This window comes from Cotesia glomerata, linkage group LG5 (assembly GCF_020080835.1).
Source record: "Cotesia glomerata isolate CgM1 linkage group LG5, MPM_Cglom_v2.3, whole genome shotgun sequence".
In the NCBI taxonomy this organism is placed as follows: domain Eukaryota; kingdom Metazoa; phylum Arthropoda; class Insecta; order Hymenoptera; family Braconidae; genus Cotesia; species Cotesia glomerata.
Genome location: NC_058162.1, coordinates 4,392,988 through 4,414,822, shown reverse-complemented (window position 1 = coordinate 4,414,822; position 21,835 = coordinate 4,392,988). Strand labels below are relative to the sequence as shown.

The window sequence follows — 21,835 nt, the reverse complement described above, 5'->3', positions numbered from 1 at the left end:
GCAAGTACGCTGTCAGACAAACTTGAAAATCCCTTGACCCAGTATATATCGTACTCGACATGTTCAATACAACATACAACATACATATAATGTACATCACCCCACTGTCCTTCGATTTAAACCAGAAAACCAACTCCCATCTACTTAACTCAGCTCATTCAATTTTTTTATTTTATTTTATTTATTTATTTTTTCATTATTACCATCATCAACTAGAGAAAAAACCTTCAATACTCCCCTGTTCTCCTTCAGTTTTCGTTTATCTATACACTACATTTATGTATATAATTGATACATTTATATACAAAGATATATCGCCACCCTTAATCTCTCCTCGATTCTTTGCTACAATGGTTGCTTATCTCTAGGTTTTCAATACACACTTACGTATTTTCTTTTTAATATTATCGTCTTAAAGGACTTATTGCCAAATTCAATTCTTATTCTCAGTGGAATAATTCACCCACTGTTTTATAAGCCGAGAAATTTTTCCTTCTTTTACTCCATTTATAATATATTCGTATGATATTTATGTATACATGGAAAGAACAAGATGACACTGGATATCATCCCAGATTATACTGAGTGAAAAAAAAATTTCAGAGAGTAGCTCTGAAATAAAACCAAATTTATGAAGTTAGTTTTATGAAATAAAACCAATTTTATTTTATTTAAGATATTTTTAAATTAATTTTTTTTTATTAAATTAATTTTTTTATTAAATTTGGCAATTACTAAATTATAGTATAATCCAGATGACAATGAGTATAATCAAAAGATCACCCACTATAATCTGGATTTTTCTAGCTACTATCTGAAATTTTTTTTCACCTCAGATTACATTGAGTATAAGCTGGGGTGATATCCAATGTCATCTTGTTATTTCCGTGTAAGAAGCAAAATATGATCTAAACAGTTAATAACAATATTTTCTCAAAATACATGAGTCAATTCAAAGGGATTTTTCTTCGTTCAAAATTTTACAGCGTTAAGAAAGTATTTTTAAGTGAAAGAGAGCCACACACGTGTATAATTATTTATCTGCAAGTACACTGTAAAAATGGTTTTTACAATTATATATAATCCTTTTGGTGCAAATTTTCTTTCATATAAAATTTATAACAATCAAATATTTAATTAAAAAATTTTTAAAATGTTTAGTTTTACACCATTAATAAATAAAAGCTTTAAAATTAAATTATTTTTACAGTGTATGCATTTTGCTTTTTTAACTGTTATTTTTTTAGGCAAAAATGGGTAAATTTGCGATTCAAAACAATTAGCGTAATTTTATTTATCATTTTAACCCTTTGAGGACACACGGGGTCCAGTGGACCCCAGGCGAACTTTGAGGCAATTTTAAATTTAGAAAGAGATTTATAAATGAGACTTAGTCTCATTTACGTCTGATTTCATTGATATTCTTAAAGATATTTATATTTTTTTTTTTTTTTGTAATAATCTATATTATTAAGAGAAGCAAAATCTTATGGCCAATTTATTTATATGATAAAATGGGTTTTTATAGTTAAATTTGGTATGATTGGAAAAGTCTTGACTTGAATTTGTGCCTTTTCAAGGTTTCATATCATTCTCACCAATAGTCAATTTACGATAATAAGTATTTCGGTTGCATTCGAAAATGCTCTATCTCCAGATAAATAATTAAGAAATGACCTTGTATCTTGTGAACTATTGACATTTTTAAAGATATAAGCTCATCCTGATGTTACACTCGTCGAGACCTTTCATTTGAGTACCCACATTAATTTTTCATATATTTTATATATTTATATATTTATATATATATAAATATATGAAAAATATATAAAAATGCATGTGGGTACTCTAATGAAAGCTTTTGATGAGTGTAACATCAGGATGAGCTTATATCTTTAAAATACATATTATATATATGTATATATGAAAAATGTATCAAAATGCATGTGGGTACTCAAATGAAAGCTCTTGATGAGCGTAACGTCGGGATGAGCTTAAATCTTTAAAAACGTCAATATTTAAAAAAGTACAGTGCAATTTAACAAAAGTTATTATTTAATAAAACAAAATTTCATTTATTTATAGTTCACAAGTCACGGCAGTCACATAGAGACTTCGTAACTTCAAACTTCAGAATAAATATATTTTTTTCAAACTTCATCAAATATTGATTTTTTTCTTTAAAATATATTGTTTTCCGAATAAAATGGCGTCGGTTTTTTTTCGATATCGTAAAAATCAAAATTTCTGCGACTTTTTTTACAAAAAAAGTTCAACTTTGTAAACGATTTTTCAGTATTTTTAAATTATTATAAATTAAAAATAACGATTAAGATATTTAGAGGGAATGTTATATTAAAATTTGGTGCCAATGATAAGTCAATACATCACATAGGAAACGAATTAGAACTGTTTTGCTGAGTGGGCTCCACTGGACCCCATGTGTCCTCAACGGGTTAATTAATTAATCAGCGTGATCAATCAGCAACTAAGAAACTAAATTTATGCCAAAAAATAATTTGTGAATTCTGCACAATCCTGCAATTATTATATTCATACTTTATTTATTTAATATTTAAATAACAGCTTGAAGAATTTAGTTGATATAGTGTTTTAAATCATGAAATATGGATGATTATTTTAGATATAACATTATTTGAATTTTTTACGCGATGGATGACAGTCAATTAATTAATATGTACCATTTATAATTTCGTTTTGAATCTGTTTATATATATATACATTGGTAACATAATACACTTCTACTTGTACTAATAATCTCATTTCTCGTGCTCTTAAATAGGCACCATACCCACTCTCACGCTTTTATTCATTCATTCATTTTTTCTTTAAATTAAGTGTTTTCATATTTTTAAATGCCATTTTATTAAACATTTCAATTTTATATATATTCATAAATAATATGCATAGTATTTTTTTTTTTTATATTTTATTTTGTCGTATTTTATTATTATCATTTGTAACACATATTATATCTTTTTTTCAGTGTGATCTATTCGCTCATACATGAATAGATATATTTATTTCATCAGCTATTGTCTATGTACTCGCTTTAACCGTTATATAAAGTATTTCAATTAAATAAACTATGCTTAAGTTGCATTTAATTTATTCGTTGTAAAAACAAAAAAAATATATAATATTGTTATGATAGAAATAATAAAAAATAATAATTATTAATATTATTACCTATAGCAGGCATTTTAATTATGCAAAAAAATATTTTCACTCACTTAAATAATAAAATTAAAAAATAATATAATAAATAAATAATCATCTATAAAACAGCTTGATTCAACTTCACAATAAAACTTAATACCTATTATGCGATACTGCATAATATTTAATCTTATTGTAAAGTAGTTCAGCGGTTTTACAGTATTTGTCTCACATCTACGGTATTAAATAAGAGTTAAAAAAATTCGCTTAATAAGCTTTACGTTTAAATAAAATAAACTTTGTTGCAAAAAAAAAATTTATATGCTTCTAAATAATTTGCTTTGATATTACCTTTTATTTTTAATAATCTCAATTTGTAGGAAACTCCGATATATACAGAGATATAAATCAAAAAATTAATAATACGTAATATAAAATTTATAATTATTCAATAATAAATAAATCAAAAAAGAAAAATAAATCAAAATTAAATGTTAAATGTGAATGTAAAAATATAATACGTAATAATGATTCGCAACCTCAATAATGAGAGTTATTATTTGAGTGACTATTAAGTATAACTAGGAGAATATATACATCAAAAAGTTATACATACAATTGTGGATATTAATTTAAGTTTGTTTTTAAGTTTACTGGAAAATAGCAATTTGTTAACTCGAAGGTTTATAAACTATAAATTTGAAAATTTATACAATTAATTATATAAATTTATAATATAATTATATATTTATAAATATAAATTTATAATTTATATAAAATTTATATGATTATAAATCAAATAATGTCATTTGTAAAATTAGTCGCTAATAAAAAATAATATTAATGAAATTAACAAAATGGAAATTTTACCAAATATAAATTCAGTCATTTATAAAATAGTGAAAAACAAAAATTTGTGGCTAGTATTTAGCCAATTTTTACTGCAGAAACATAAAATTAGTCCATTTTCAACTTTCACGGAAAGAACAAGATGACACTGGATATCATCTCAGATTATACTCAGTGATATCTGTGGTGAAAAAAAATTTCAGATAGTAGCTAATAAAATTCATATTATACTACGTGATATCTGGACTATACTAGCTACTATCTGAAATTTTTTTTCACTCAATATAATCTGGGATGATATCCAGTGTCATCTTGTTCTTTCCGAGTTGTGAATTGTAAAATTAGCCATTTTTAAATCTTTCGTAATTCTAGAATGGATCGACGGATCAAAAAACAATTTGAGGCATCTAAAAGGACTTCCATAAATTTAGTTTTTTTTTTAAATTAGAACAGATTCGACCGACCCATTAAAAAGTTATAAGAAATTTAAAAACTGCTAATTTTACAATTAAATTCTCGTCACCGCAAATTTTTGTTTTTCGCTATTTTATAAATGACTGAATTAATACTTGATGAAATTTCCATTTGGCAAATTTCATTAATATCATTAATTAGCGACTAATTTTACAAATGACATTATCACCTGATTTCCAAATTTAAAGTCAATAAACGTTCTAATTTCCAAACTGCTATTTTCCAGTAATATTAAAAAACATACTGAAATTAATAACCATAATTGTATATGTATATACGTAGCAATCATTGTCAAACAATAAAGGCAATCAAGTAACAATTATATTTAACTGAAAAGTACGCACAATAATATTTACCAAATAGACTAATTAATTATGACTTAATGGTTTGTTTCTTTTTTGTTTTTAATATTTTCAACTTGAACACCGTAGTCTTTGGATCGTATCGAGCAATGTATGAATAATATAAACTTATAACATAAAAACATGGAATTTTTAAGTTTTACATATTTTTAACAACTAATAATCTTTTAAATATTCCGGTAAGTAACTATTGCTCGTTACGTACTTTGTTAAATCTGATATGAAGTTTATACGTGTAACTTACTAACTAACCAAAAACAATGATACTCATTAATAGTATAATTTTTTTTTCTGATATTCATAAAATAACGTAACTTTTTATTCCTATAATTTATTGTATAATGCGTAGTTATAATCTGTGCTTAATTTTTTTTTAGTATATCTTATTTTATCAATAATATTTTTTTGGGAAGGCATATAATGTAAGAATTGAAGTTATATATATAAATTAAATTTAGAGTTCGTGTGGCGCGTAATACAGAATAAATACTGATTGAAGGCAGAAGAGACAGTATAACATGCCACGCGCATTATCTTATTTTCGTAATGTACTTAATAATCAGTACACAAAACAAGAAAGTTGTTATGCTAGTGTTAACAATTTTTTTGTTGTTTTTTATTGAGCACCGACTCGCTTTTATTGATACAATTTTTTTTCTTTTTTTTTTTATTTATTATTTTAAACTTAAAATTTTCCTCCTGCATTCTCCTGCTTACTGAGCTCAATCGCATAAGCAAAATCGGCTTCTTCTTGAGCTTTGCGCCGCGATATTTCTTCTTCAGCCCGCAAACTTTGTTGAGCTGCCCAAGCGAGTTGTTGTTGCTCTGTAAGTCCTTTAGAGTTGTTATTTCGACCATTCCACGTAGCATTATTGTTATTATTTTTATTAATATTCGAATTATCGTGAGTAAACATATCATCGAATGCCTGAGCGCTATTTCGACCAGAATTGAGATTTTTGTCAGTTTTTTTTGGTGCAAAAGCTTCATCAAAATTAATAGGTTTATTGTTTGGCTTTGTTGTCTCAGTTATACTGTTATTTGCAAAGTCAAATTCATTTATGCTTTTAAATGAATTATTTTTAGTCTCAGTCATAAAATTACCCATTTTATCAATATTTTCTTTAATTAAGGGAAATGCTTTTGAAAAATCAGAATCAAAGCCCTTGTCAAAGGGATCTTTATCTTTAAAAGAGTAATTGTTGCCTGATGTTGCTGTTGTCTCTAATCCAAATGGATCAAGTTTACGGCCATTGGTGACATTGGTTGGTGGACTCTTCTTTGTATTTGCATTTGTATCATCTTCGTCGGCGAATGGATCTGCAATCTCGAATGGATCTTCATAGCGGTAATCTCTGAATGGATCCTCCGTAAAGTCGGGTAACTTTTGACTTGGCGTTGGTGTGGCGCGTGGTCTGCTCATTGGCCTCGCTGGTGCCGTTCGCGTGGGTTGTAAGTCCGGCTGAAGCAGGTTTTTTTTTTTCACGAATCAGTTTGGGTTTACTGAAAAGTTAAAGAGGAAATAGGGGCATAATGCCACCAATTATCGTCTGCTCCATTGGACTGCGCTATCTTTTTGCTACATAAATTAATTACACACAAAATAATAAATGCTGTTATATATAAAAAAAAATGATAAAATTAAATACAAAAAGATGAACGTGATTTAAAATAAAAATAATACAATTATAGTTACAACAGCATGCTCCAGGAATCAGGTCTGTGGATTAACTGAAATAACGGCAATTACCTAAATTTATAAATAAAGAACATTGATAATTGATGTTTAAAAAAAAAAAAATAACTAACATACATAAAATATATAAAAAAAAATATATGAATAAACAATCAATGAAATAACTCAAAAAAAATATTATTGAAGTACTAATTATACCTTGGCGTCAAAATTTGCGAAATCTGCAAATCCAGAACCAGTTGAACCAAAACCGGTGTTTCCGTTGTTGTTATCATTTTGAGCCGCAAATGGGTCTGCGTTACTGTTAGAGAATGGATCTGGTGTTGGTGAAGGCGTGGGAGGAACAGGTGCTGCTCGGAGTGGCCCAGTTGGTCCACTTGCCGGTCGAGGTGGTGCAGGTCTTGGTGGTGGTTGCTTAGCTTTCTTGGGTGGGAGTGCAGGACTTGGGCTCTCGGCACGAGTAGGCGCGTGAAGATTTGCGAAAGGATCATCTCCGAAGGGATCTTTTGCCTATAAAGCATTTTGAAATTTATATATCATTATATAATGTGTTTGAATTTTTTAATAGTAGACAGAAAAAAAAATTTCTTGACTGGAAAACAAAATTGTTGGCTCAAGAAAATTTTCGTGTTCCTGAAGGAAGACCGAAGTTGTGTTTGCCGAAGTAAAAATTTTTTTTTGAAATTCTATCCTTGGCGGAAGTAATTTTTTCTTAATTCAAATTATAAATACTTGATACAATAAATTTTTATACTTGATCAAGATTTTTAAATACTTTAGGGAAGCAGCGCTACCTACTTCAGCTGAGAAAGAATTTTCTCACCTTGAGAAAATTTTTCTCTTGAATATTTGATGCCCATTTTATATTATTTTAGAGTGCAATTATATATATTGAATGAAAAAAAATGATGAAATATTATTTGATCTTCCCATTTGACATGTTAATCAATAAAAATATTAATGAAAATTTACTTCTATCTTTATATTTAATTTTTTGGAGCAATAGAGAAATTTTCTCAAGACAAGAAAATTTACTTCTATCAAGAACTAAATTTTTTGGAGCAAGAGGCTGAATTCTCTCAAAGCAAGAAGATTTTCTTGACTTAAATAAATTTTCTTGGATCAAGATATGTATTTCTTAAAGCAAGATAATTAATTTAGTTTGAATAAGTGAAATTTCTTGTGTCAAAAAAAATTTTTGTTTTCGCTCAAGAAAATAATTAGGAAGAAAAATATTTTCTTAGTTCAAGTGAACCTTTTTTCTGTGTATATAGATTAAAACTTACAGTTTCCATAGCTGGTTTTTCACTTTTTTTATTGTCACCAAATGGATCATATGAATCCTGTTTGCCCTTCGCTGCGAATGGATCACTAGCAAACCCAGATGATATTGTCCTTCCATCGAAATTAGTGAATGGATCACCTTCACCACTTCCGAATGTATCTTTAGCTTTGTTTGATGAAAATGGATCATTTTGATTTCCAAAACCGTCTGATGATCCATTCATTCCTATAAACGAGTTAGGTCCTTGATTTTCGCCACTCGAACCATTGACTTTTGTTGAGTTTTCATTTTCAAGTCTAATGAGAAAAAAATATCATTTATATTAGTACAATTGATACTACAAAATTAAACACAAGAGTTAAACAGAAATTTAAAGCTAGTAATTTTATTTAGAATAAAAATTATTCTTTGTTATGAAAGCTGTAAAGAGTGTGATATTTTAAAACAAATTAAATGTAACTAAAATAAGAGGTTGTAATAAATTAAACTGTTTTATAGAGAGTGGTGTGGACTGATAAAAAAAGAGTATACCAAAGAAAACGGTTAAAAAATAATTATTATAATTATAAAATGGTAACACTTTGTAAGGCACTAAATATTGTGATGCAAATAAAATTATATTCTATTCTACAATTGATACTATTTATAAAATTAATTATGTCGTATACTCACTCGAGTGCATCTATTTCCGGATTAAATTGTAGACTAGTATCCGGAACAAGATTTGGATCTCCTGCTGCCAAGGCTGAGTCATAAATCGCAATAGCATCGGTCATTTGACGCTGCTGTTCTTCCAAATCAGTAATTTTAGCTTTTGCTTGGCTTATTTGAAGCTGAGTATTTTGTAGGTTTTTAGTTAATTCATTTAATTGGTCTCGACTATTATTTTGTTGCTGCTCAAGCTGTTGTTCTTCTTGACGTAGACCCTCTAATTCTTGTCGCTTGCTATTAAGTTCTTCTTCCTGGGATTTTAAAACTGTCTCTTGTTCTTCTGCTTGTTGACACAGCTTATCCACCTTTTGGAAAAATTATTGTTATTTAATAAATAAAAGCTATTTTTATAAATATTAGTATTAATTTAAGATTAGTTAGTACTTCTGGATTATTTGAATGATTTTGATAATTATTTTATTATTTACATAATGAATTTATTTAATCATTTATTCTACTTGCATGCACATTCTATTACCTTGTAAACATTGAAGGAATTAGGCAAATGTTGACAATCTCTGAATTAATGTATAAATTTTTTAAATATAAATTTTTTAAGATAAATACCTTTTCTTGCTGGATACGAATTTCTTGTTCGACTTCATTTAATTCTTTTTCTACTTCAGTCCGCTACAAGTCGGAAGTATATATAAAAAAATTAAAAAAAAAAAAAAACCAACAAAAAATATAATAACTAAAAATAAATAATATGTAACGTAATGCAATAAGCTATAAAAATAATTTTTAGCTAACTTCGTGCATGCATCCGTGCGCATTCATTGAAATATAATTATAAAGAATGTCTGATTATTTCTCTTAACTATTTACTAAATTAAATTCCAAATTAAATGTGAAACATGATTATTAAATAAAATAATACCTGAGTTTTTAAATCATTCAGTCGCTTTTGTGCCTCTCCTCTTTGATTTTCTAATTGTTTTAAAGTAGCAGCTAAAGTATCTAGCTCACTTTGCAAGCTTTTAATTTCCCCATTTTTTATTTTAATATCTGCTTCTTTTTGTGCGATATCTTGTTCCATTATGCGCCGCTCACGAGCTAAATCCGCGATATCTTTACTGATCATATCCAGTTCAGGATTTGAATAGGTCGCAACATTATTGTTCTCCTGAAAAAAAAGCGCATCAACTGTTTATAAAGGTTAAAAAAATTATAACATGTTACTTTTGAGAATTATCATTATATGGTATTTAATAGATATTGCAATTAATTTTGATCTTCCAATAAAATTGAAAAATAAATTTAAAGTTATAAGAGAAAAAATACATAATGTGTGGAAAAAAAAACACAGAAGTAATTTAGATATTGACATAAGTGAGTTTGAGTATCCAAGAGGTAATAAAACTTTACAAAATATAAACAAAAAGCTTTGGGAAAACTACTACGAATGTTTGAAACAAAGATATTCTAAGCTTGGCCCAGAAAAATCATTAGATCTTTCGACATTATCAGTATTGGAAGGAACATCTATAACGTAAGATTTATTTAAGCAATAAAATAATATTTTAACTAGCAACCTTGCAGTCACTACGTGACTGTCGTGACTTATGAACTATAAGTAATCAAAATTTTGCTTTATTAAATAATTACTTTTGTTAAATTGCACTGTACTTTCTTAAATATTGACGTTTTTGAAGATATAAGCTCATCCTGATGTTACACTCATCAAGAGCTTTCATTTGAATACCCACATGCATTTTCATATATTTTTCATATATACATATATATAATATATATAAATATATGAAAAATTGATGTGGGTACTCAAATGAAAGGTCTCGATGAGTGTAACATCAGGATGAGCTTATGTCTTCAAAAATGTTAATAGTTATCAAGATACAAGGTAATTTCTTAATTATATTAAATTGCACTGTACTTTTTTAACTATTGATATTTTTAAAGATATAAGCTCATCCCGATGTTACACTCATCAAGAGCTTTCATTTGAGTACCCACATGCATTTTCATATATTTTTCATATATTCATATATATAAATATACAAAATATATGAAAAATTGATGTGGGTATTCAAATGAAAGGTCTCGACGAGTGTAACATCGGGATGAGCTTATATTTTTAAAAATGTCAATAGTTCACAAAATACAAAGTAATTTCTTAATTATGTTAAATTGCACTGTACTTTTTTAACTATTGACATTTTTAAAGATATAAGCTCATCCTGATGTTACACTCATCAAGAGCTTTCATTTGAATACCCACATGCATTTTCATATATTTTTCATATATACATATATATAATATATATAAATATATGAAAAATTGAAATGGGTACTTAAATGAAAGGTCTCGATGAGTGTAATGTCAGGATGAGCTTATATCTTTAAAAATGTCAATAGTTTACAAGATACAAGGTCGTTCCTTAATTATGTATCTAGAGATAGAGCATTTTCAAATGCAGCCTAAATACTTATCATATTAATTTTACTATCGGTGAGAATGATATGAAACCTTAAAAAGGCACAAATTCAAATCTAGACCTTTGTAATGACACACTAAATTTCACTAAAAAAACCGATTTTATGATATGACTAACCTGGACACAAAACTTTTCTTATTCTTTTAATAATATAGATTATAAAATACTATATATTTTTTTAAGTATAAATTGCGACATTTGTCTTTCACCAAATGATGTGTATACGATTGAAAAAATCGAATGGATTTATCGAGATATCCGTAATATTAATGCCGAAGATACGCAAATAGATTTATTAGACGATAATATTATAATGTCATATGAAAATGGAAATTTAACTCTTTACAATGTTCAAAGATTTCAAGAAGGTTTATATTGGTGTAAAATGGGTGATACTTTTTCGAATTATCATTATCTTTATGTTACTGACGAAAGTGAACCCATAATTATGGTACGACCAGAAGAAGCAATGAATGCTCAACATCCTGTACCACCTTTAATACTTCATTCATATGGAATAAAGATATTTTCATCATGGTCTCCATGGTCTTCTTGTTCATTGTGCGGTATGGTTGGTACATGTGTAAGATATGGACACTGTACAATATCTCTGTTGGAGTTTGAACAAGATGATAGTGAGTAGAATAATTAATGGAAAATTAACACTTTACTCTAACAATAAATAATATACAAATATTATTTTATGAATTTCGTGAATATAGAAGTTGAGTCAAACGAAGCCCTATCTACAGAAAAATCAATTCTAAAGAGATCTAAAAATGAAACTGATAGTATCAGTGAGCAACCAGCAGAATATGTCAATGAACGATTAACAGACGAAGAAAAAATTTCGCATAGAAGATTGAAGATACTTGCGGAAAATGTATTGAAAATGTTTCAAAATAAATTACCATGTCGGTCATCATTTACTCCTCGATTAATTCAACAAATTCCAGAAGTGAAAAACCGTAAAACAGAAATTATGAAAAAATTTTGTAAAGTTAAATGTCCAACTGATGAAATTTACGAAGTGCGAGATCGGAACGGTAAAGTAATAGAAACAGCAAATAATAGTGCTGGGATATTTTCTTTGGCTCAAGGTATACCAGAACTTCAACCATCTGTGAAACGTGTTACTTTATATGAGAAACATGGCTATAGTTTAAAATTAAAATGTCCTGGGTAAGTCTACTAACCAAGCTATGAAATTTGGAAATCAGGGAAAAAATAGACCCAGAAAAAATTCTTAAGTTATGAAAAATTCATATTATTTCATTAAAATTATTATCAAATAAAAATTATAATAATGTAATGTAATGTAATGCTTTATTTAATTAAGGAGCTGAGTTTCAAAAGGGTATCTTTTCATTTTTGATTAATCGAGACAAAAAACTGATTATCTTCAATTATAAATATTTATATTGAACTTTTTTTAATTTAGCTATAACATCCTATCGGTTATGAAGCTGCGGTTCGATTTTCAATTATAAATCTTTATAATTCTCGAAGTAATTAATATTTAAAAGTTCAGAAAACTGGTCTTCTAAAATATGAAAAGATACCCTTTTGAAAATCAGCTCCTCAATTGATCTTAGGACTATGTCCCCTGACGACCACAAGGATACAAAAATAATAATAGTACAGGTGCACTCGAAGGTGCTATAATAAAAAAATAGTAGTATAAGAATAATATCATATAGTAGTATAATAGTATAGTCTTAGGTCTCTTAGTTTTCAATTGCACGGTTCATATAATAGAATTTCAGTTATAGTTTTTATTTTTTAAACTTGAAATTGAAGATTAGAAATTTAAATTGCCCTTTACATTTAATTTTATAGTAAAAAATTACAGTAATGATAATACATTTTTTGTATCCAAAAATGGAGCGATCATTCTAGGTGTGCATATTTTTCAAGAAAATTGTGGGTGTGATATAAAATTATTTCAAATATGGGTATGAGAAAAAATTTTAAAGTTTTGAGAAATTCAGATTATTTCATTAAAATTATTATAAAAAAATAATAGTTTAAAAAAACTAAAAACACGCTTTTTATAGAAAACCAAACTAAAAAATAGAAAATAAATTTTAATAAATTTAAATTAAGAATAGTGTTAAAAATTTCAATAAATATAAATTAATAATAGTGTAAATAAAAAAATGTATTTTATTTTAAAAAAAGCGTGGGGTGCTTTTTAAGATATTATCAAAATGATAATCACTCTACTCATATCTGTCAATAAAATATTTATAACTATTGACACCATGCACCCCACGCTTTTTTTAAAATAAAATACATTTTTTTATTTACACTATAAATAAATTTATATTTATTGAAATTTTTAACACTATTCTTAATTTAAATTTATTAAAATTTATTTTCTATTTTTTAGTTTGGTTTTCTATAAAAAGCGTGTTTTTAGTTTTTTTAAACTATTATTTATTTTTTACTTTTTAGTTTGGTTTATTTATAAAAGCGTGATTTTTTAGTTTTTTTAAACTATTATTTGTTGATTATCAAAAATATTCAGGCGCGCAAATTACCCACGGAGAGTTACATACTGACATACTGACATACTGACAAACTGACATACAAGTGAAGCTAATATAAAGCGTGTAATAAAAAAAATGATCCTCTAAATTTAAATACATGAAAGTCTTGAAGTTAGTCAAAGGTCGAAACTCGCAAAAAACGGGCCACGATTCATTATTGGTTAAAATTTAGGCGCGCTATTCGAATTTCTAGTGTAGTAAAAAATTTATTATATTATTATGATTATCATGAATGTATTTTAGGAGGTTAATAAATTAATACTTCTATTATTTTCATAATTGCTGTCTTTATCATTATCATGATCATTATCATGATCGCTATCATGATCAGTACCATGATCATTATCATTGTCATTATCATTATCATTATCATTACCATCATCGTTTTCATTTTCATCATCAAATTCATTATCATTATCATTATCATGATCATGATCATTATCATGATCATTTTCATTTTTTTTAGTTCAAACCGGGATTCGAACTAGGATCACTTAGTTATGGGCGAAAGACTTTACTAGTTGAGCTATCAGAGACACTATGCGTACCTTGTTACTCAGTCACCTAATAACACCCACCGAGAAATAAACACCATCGGCCATGTCCATCTTGCGGTAGAAAGTAGTACAGTCAACGCTCTCTGTATTTGACTCGCCCGTACAGGACCATTCTCTGTATTTGACTCGTCCTTGTCCATAAGAGCTGTGTAAAATCGTCAAATACAGAGGAAGAATGTGGTCAAATACAGAGAGCGTTGACTGTATATTTTAGGTATTTCGTAATGTGATTGGTCGAATATATCATAAGCATGAAAATATATGCAAACTCTATAGTCAGGCGCGCGCTTGCGCGCGCAAATTTGAATTCTAGTAGATTCATTAAATTATTATTATTATTTTTATTTTATAATAATTTTAATGAAATAATATGAATTTTTCATAACTTTAAAATTTTTTCCGGGTCTATTTTTTCCGATTTCCGAAATTTGGTTAATGATTATTAACTTTGATAATAAAATTATATTTCCAGAAACATGAATACTGACTTGCCAGTAGTTTGGAAAGTTGGCACAAAAATTTTAGATCCAAATTTAATAAAGATTCAATCAGGTGGGCGTATATCTATAGATTCTCGAGAACAAATAAAATTCAAGTCCCTGCGATACGCCGACATAAATATTTACAGTTGTTGGCAAAGAAATACTCTAAGTGGTGTCATTCGTCTGGAAGTATCGTATGAAATGCCTAAAAATCTAGACTATCGAGTCATAATGCTTGGAGCAATTCCTCTAGTCTCAGTATTTTTGTATGTTTACTATCGCGCTTGGGTAGGACGTAAACGTAACTTATCCCTTTGAAATTATTATTAATAATATTAAATAAGGTAAAAAATCCAGTTATTGACACTGAACTTATTTTAATTAAATAAAACAAATCGACTCTAATAAATTAATAAATATAATTTTTGAATTATATTTATTAATTGATTTTTAATAATATTGAATAAGATAAAACACCCAGTTATTGACACTGAACTTATTTTAATTAAATAAAACAAATCGATTCCAATAAATTAATAAATATAATATTTAAATTATATTTATTTTTGAGAAAATTTTATTTTTTTAATTAGAATAAAATTGCAAGTGTCAAGTAACTAAGCCGGTGTCAATAACTGGGTCTTTAATCTTAATTATTAAAAAAAAAAATCTTGACTTACTGCTACTCCACTATCAGTAAATTTCCTCAAAGACGGAGGTATCATATCAGGCATGAGTGAAGCAGGAGGATCGATTCCTCTTAACTTTTGTTTTATTAGCCACATTGAAAGTGCAAATTGTTCTTTGTTTAGCTTGCCACTCTGACCCAAATCACAAAGAGCCCTAAACAAAAATAAATAAAATTATATATATAATCTAATAAGAATATCAATATATACGAATAATATTAATTTTATTTCAATATACCATATATGAGCGAGTATAGATTGTGGGAGTCCGCTTTGAAGAAAAACATCTTTGATCTCAGTACCCGAAACAAATCCATCCATATCCATATCTGCCTGTAAAAATAATTTATCTGCAGCAGCTTGATCTTCTGCTGAGACGACCCATTGTACAGGTTGTTGCTGTGATGGAGGCTAAAGTAGGAAATTATGAATGAAAAATCAAAGAATACTTTCTATTATATTGATATTGTTACAATATCTACCTTGACGGATTGTAAACCCACTAAATTATTGATCGCAGATGCATTTGGTAGTGGTGGTATAGGCGGTATTTTAGCAGCTACCATCGCTGGAGCTGAAAGGTCAGCGATAAGAGGAGCATCTTTTCTTTTTCCAGGTGGCATCAATTCCGGCGGCAGAACACTTGGAATCGCATGTTTTTCCAAAGCTTTGTAAACGAGATGCATAGCCTACAAAACGATTGTTAGCTAGCTATTGGAATATTATGGTGAATTGTACAGCTGTCCAATTTTAAAACACAGTAACTGCAAAATTTTCATATCTGTTTTTTTTTTAATATTGCTGTATTTCTTATAACTTGTAAACCTTAATTTAATTTCAGGTATTTTTTTTTTTTTTAATATTTATATTCAAGTATTATTTATTCATAAATCAAAATTTTTATCAATTTAATGCGAAAATTCTTTTTTAATAAGAAGCGAACTTTAAGAGAGAGCCACACACGTATATAATTATTTATCTGCAAGTACACTGTAAAAATGGTTTTATAAAATTATATATGATCCTTTTAGTGTAAATTTTCTTTCATATAAAATTTATAACAATCAAATATTTAACTTAAAATTTTTTTTCATTTTTTTAAGTTTAGTTTTACACTATTAATAAATAAAAGCTTTAAAATTAAATTATTTTTACAGTGTATGCATTTTGCTTTTTTAACTGTTATTTTTTTAGGCAAAAATGGGTAAATTTGCGATTCAAAACAATTAGCGTAATTTTATTTATCATTTTAACCCATTGAGGACACACGGGGTCCAGTGGACCCCAGGCGAACTTTGAGGCAATTTTAAATTTAGAAAGAGATTTATAAATGAGACACTCTTATTTACGACTGATTTCAATGATATTCTTGAAGATATTTCTATTTTTTTATTGTAATAATTATAATAAAAGAGTTTTGTGACAAAAAACTAAATCTTTTTATATTATTTTGCATGTTTAAATGTCTTATTCTCATTTTAAGGGACTGACCGAAATTCGTACTTCAAACTTCAGAATAAATATATTTTTTTCAAACCATCAAATATTGATTTTTTTCCTTAAAATATATTGTTTTCCGAATAAAATGGCGTCGTTTTTTTTTTCGATATCGTAAAAATCAAAATTTCTGCGACTTTTTTTATAAAAAAGTTCAATTTCGTAAGTTTTTTTTTCTAGACGATTTTTCAGTATTTTTAAATTATTATAAATTAAAAATAACTATTAAGATATTTAGAGGGAATGTTATATTAAAATTTGGTGCCAATTATAAGTCAATACATCACATAGAAAACGAATTAGAACTGTTCTGTCGAGTGGGGTCCACTAGATCCCGGTGTCCTCAACGGGTTAAAATTGTCAGTTACTGTATTTTGAAATTGGGCAGCCGTGTAGTGTTAAATAAAAAATCAATAAATCTTACGACGACAAATTCATGCCTGTCCAGCATTCCATCTTTGTCAATATCAGCGAGATCCCATATTTTTCCTAGAGTGTCCATAGGCAGTTTGCTATCCATCAAAAGACCCTTTACTTTATTACCAGGTATATAACCATTCGTTGGCTGTAAGTCATCAAACAAACGATCGTATTTAATGCGTTCATGAGGTTTTATCGACCAGTCACTACTGTTTACTGCTGAAATAACAGGTGGCGGAGGGACGGCCGGACTTTTTTTGATAACTGGTTTAATGTCACCCTTAAAAAAATATAAAAAAAAAATAATATATAAGTATAAAGTTATATTTTAGTGCTACACGGAAAAAAGTAAACTGTAAAATTAATTCGGATTCCGGTTAATTTTTATAGTTTCAAACAGTTTATAATTTAATACACTGACAAAAAAAAATACTTTTATTAAGAAAATTTTTTTGATACAAGAATTTATGTTCTTGAAAATTTTCAAGAATATATATTCTTAGCTCAAGAAATTGTTAAATTGATTGATAATAATTTTTACTTAATTTAAATAAATCTATTCTTTTGTTTATCTATTATCCAAAGATAAATATTAATGCTCTTCTCTTCAGAAATTAATAATTAATAATAATTGAATATTTGATCGTCAGCGAGTTTCTTGAACCAAGAAATTGTTAATTGACTAAAAGTATTTTTTTCTCAGTGTATCGAAAATAAGTGATTAATAGCTGTCACATAGTAAATAACGACTCTCTCATCTTAAAAAAGGGTTGCAGTCAACTAGTCAGGCTGACAACGTTCCGAATTAATAAATTACTACAACTTAGAAAGTAAATATTAAATGTAATTTAAAATAATTAATTTTACAAATTTTAAAATTCCGAAAAATATAGTCTTAAATAAAAAAAAAAAAAAAAAAAACTAAAGCTATATTAATAGAATCTTTTAAAGTTACAAAGTCTCAATAAATTAAAAAACATAACAACGAAAATTTTTACGCCAAAATGAATGAACAGACGAACACTCATTTAGCCGAAAAATGTAAATAATTTTATATTTAGATTAGAAATTTTTAAAAATTAATTATTTTAATTAATTTTTTAAAATTAATTTTATTTTAATTTACAAGCATATATATAAAACACTCAAATTTCATGCTTGTAAAGGTGGACCATCTAAGAAAAATTTCCAATTTTTTGGATGAGTAATTTTCGGCCGAATCATTATTCGGATTAATATACGTCGGAACGAACCTTTTTCGAAATCAAATTAATTTTAACTCTTGAGGAATATAAGATTTATATTTACTTATATTCGATAACCCGGTGTTTAATAATTTACAAAATTGTTTTTCGGCTGGTATTCTATTTAATCTAATGTATTTTATAAACTTTGAATGTAGCGGAATTTTAAATTTTCTAGAGTTTTAATAATTTGAAATGTTGTCGATCTGACTGATTGACCGCAACCTTTAAAAAATTACAGTTTCAAACAGTAAAAATTGTCATTTTAATATACAGTCCATACTATGAAGAGGGGAACTCAGATGAGGAGAAGAGGGTCTCATTCTAGGAGAATTTAACATTTGAAACAGTAAAAATTCTACTTTTAAAATATACATTTTACCAGTATAAGCAGGTCAACAATTATAGTTTCATTTTTAGCGTTGCGTTTAAAATTTACCATTTTACTTTGTAAATATTAACGTTGCTTGTATTAGAAATTTAATAACTGTATTTTATATTTTTTACATATCATGCGATCATTTTTTAGGTACGAAATGATAAATATCAAAGTCAAAATAATAAAATAGCGAATATTACTGTTTGAAATAGTATTTTCTTCCATTTAAAGAATAAATTGTAGCGTTTAAATGATAAATATTATAAAGTGAATAGTAAAATCACGATTTTACTGTTTGAAATGGTAATTTTTAGTAGTTGATCATTACTTATTATAAATCGACTATTATTTATTACAAAAAAAAAAAAAATTAAATTGAATCAAGTAAATAATTTTAAAGAATTTCATCTTCTTGAATTGAGTAGAAAAATTTTTAAACTAAGAAATTTTTCGTGGTTAAAGTAAATTTTACTTGATTTAAAAATTTTTCGTCTTGATCCAAGACAATGAAACTCTTCAAAATTATTTTCTTGCCCTAAGAATTTTTCTCTTGATTCAAATTAATTTTTTTTTTCTGTGTACAGTTTACTTTTTTCCGTGTATATTTTATTTAGTTATTTACCATCTTTGGTGGAGCTATATCTTGACTCAAATTAGCGATGTTCAATTCGCGTCCAGCTTGGGCAAAGGCACATAATTTTAGGGCGACAAACATACCCGTTTTATCAAGTGAACCCCTAGACTGTGGGTCGGCCATGTCCCATATTTTGCTGAGTATCACATCACTCAGCTGGGATTTTTTAAGAAACCTCGCAGCATCCATTGCTTCGACCCTTCCATATCCCTTTGGATCCACCTTATTAAAATTAAATAAAAATTATTATTATTTTTAAAATTTATTTAATTTATTATATTAAAAAAAATCTAACCTGGTTGTAATAAGCCTCATAGATAGCTTCATGGCTTCCAGCCACCTAAAATAAAAATATCATTTATGTTAACTTGGATCGATAAAAATGTTCAAGTTAAGTTAATCATAAGACACTGTTATATGTTTTCTTAATTCAAGTTTACTATATACAAGTAATAGATTTAATAGATATAATCTTAATCTTAATGACACTGAAGTTAGCAGACATTTCAAAATTTTTAGAAATTTTTTTATTGAAGAAATTTCAATTAAACAATTAAAAAAAAAAATTCACATGTAAAAAACTTGAAAAATTACAAGTGCAATTTTTTAGAAATATTTTTTTAGTTGTAATTTAATTTAAAAAAAAATCAGAAATTTTTAGACGTCTGCTAACTTCAGTGTCATTAATCTTAATAATGATAAAGTATAAAATATTAATAATAATAATAATTTATATGTAAATTATTCGTGCAGAATTATTGATAATTTTGACAGGTGACAAAAAAAATTAAGTGAAATGTTAATAATAAGTGCTTGAGTAAACATAACTGATGATTAAAAAAATAAAAGAGATTTAGAATAAAATTATCAGCAGGTTGATAGGGTGTACGTCAGTTGATATATTGTCGCTACTGATAAAATCATTTGCCTTGGTATAAAAAATTTTATTTCGAAGGCTCGTTGATAATTTTTAGCAGAAAGTAAATAATGTTGGAGAAAAAGATGTTTGTTGTCTATTAATCAAAAAATAGTTGTATACCTGTGTGGGTGACGGCAGAGCAGCCATACTTGCATATAATTCTAATTTAACCAATCGCACAGTCAATCAATAGCACTAGCCGTTTATAACGATTTCGTCCCGCATGTCGTCTCTTCACTGACGAATCTTTATCACCGGATGACGCCACTGAATGACGCTTGTCTAAACGGACGTTCAAATGTACTTGAGATAATATATATTTTAAAAACACTCTTCGAATGGTTTTCCTCCTTGGAAGTTTTTTTGACAAACCACGATGATTTCGATCGAGCGCGAATTTACACCAAATCCTATTCTATATAGTGTAAAGCTCTATAGTAATGTCATGAGGACACAGATATCCGTATTATACAAACACATACATACAAAACTATCCTATTCAGCCTATTCTGTTTAATATTATCGCTATGTGTGTTTAACACTTATTTAGGCAGGCGCGGCTGACAGTCTTACTCGGGTTTTCTTTAATGGAAATAACTCGATGGTACGATTCTCATGATACGATTCAATTACTGTTGTTATTATTATTGTTATTGTGTTGTTATTATTATTTTTACACCGTATTTATTCGCCGGGAATTTATAAATTTATAATGACACTGAAATTGACAGACATTAGAAATTTTTTAACAATTAAATGAAAAAAATTTAACAATTATTATGAAAAAAAAATTAATAAAAATATTCCACATGTGAAAATTAAATCAAAATTAATTTAACAGATTTTATGACACTGAAGTTGACAGATATTACAAATTTTTTTAGAATTTTATAGTAATTAAATTATGAAAAATTAAGTTAGCCGACATCTGAAAATTTTTAGAATTTTTTTTATTGAAAAAATTGTTACAAAAAAATTAAAAAAAAATTTTGTTCGTTATAAACTTGAAAAACTATAAGTGCAATTTTGAAAAAACAATTTTTTAATTGACAGCTGACGGCTAACTTCAGTATCATCAGATATTTTGTAATTTTAAGAATTTTTTTAAAAAATAAATTATGTCAAAAAAATGAGAAAAAAAACTGACATTTAGAAAATTAAAAAAATAAAAAATGCAATTTTTAGAAATAATTAAATAAATTATGGCAAAAAGAAATTATTAAAAAAATGGACTTGTAGAAATTTTATTTAAGTTAATAAATTAAAAATGTAATTTTTTTTTAATAATTTTTAGAGCAAATTTTTTTGTTAAAAAAAATTAAAAAATTGTCAAGTGAAAGCTAAATTTAATGTCATGAAAATTAAAAAAAATTATTAGTGAAAAATTTTAGAAGCATTTTTTTTATTACAATTGATTTGTTATAAAAATTAAAAAAATTGACAGTTGTC

General features: G+C 27.0%; 2 protein-coding genes across 3 annotated transcripts; one reads left to right on the top strand and one right to left on the bottom strand.

Annotated features, from left to right (window-relative positions):
* Positions 1 to 4,358: 4,358 nt before the first annotated feature.
* LOC123264513 (epidermal growth factor receptor substrate 15-like 1) lies at positions 4,359 to 20,942 on the bottom strand. Of its 2 annotated transcripts, XM_044727793.1 has the most exons (13): positions 20,507 to 20,942; positions 19,763 to 19,807; positions 19,456 to 19,689; positions 17,215 to 17,490; positions 15,776 to 15,982; positions 15,532 to 15,704; positions 15,285 to 15,447; positions 9,438 to 9,683; positions 9,125 to 9,187; positions 8,519 to 8,862; positions 7,848 to 8,142; positions 6,760 to 7,071; positions 4,359 to 6,327 (listed from the first exon to the last, which is right to left on the bottom strand). In XM_044727793.1, the coding sequence occupies exons 1-13, from the start codon at positions 20,531 to 20,533 to the stop codon at positions 5,551 to 5,553; spliced, it is 3,162 nt and encodes a 1,053-aa protein (XP_044583728.1). In that variant the 5' UTR covers positions 20,534 to 20,942; the 3' UTR covers positions 4,359 to 5,550. The 2 variants fall into 2 exon arrangements, with proteins under 2 accessions (XP_044583728.1, XP_044583729.1); XM_044727794.1 differs by lacking the exon at positions 9,125 to 9,187.
* LOC123264515 lies at positions 9,677 to 14,937 on the top strand. The gene is made up of 4 exons (XM_044727796.1): positions 9,677 to 10,049; positions 11,197 to 11,648; positions 11,736 to 12,195; positions 14,595 to 14,937. The coding sequence occupies exons 1-4, from the start codon at positions 9,733 to 9,735 to the stop codon at positions 14,920 to 14,922; spliced, it is 1,557 nt and encodes a 518-aa protein (XP_044583731.1). The 5' UTR covers positions 9,677 to 9,732; the 3' UTR covers positions 14,923 to 14,937.
* Positions 20,943 to 21,835: the final 893 nt, after the last annotated feature.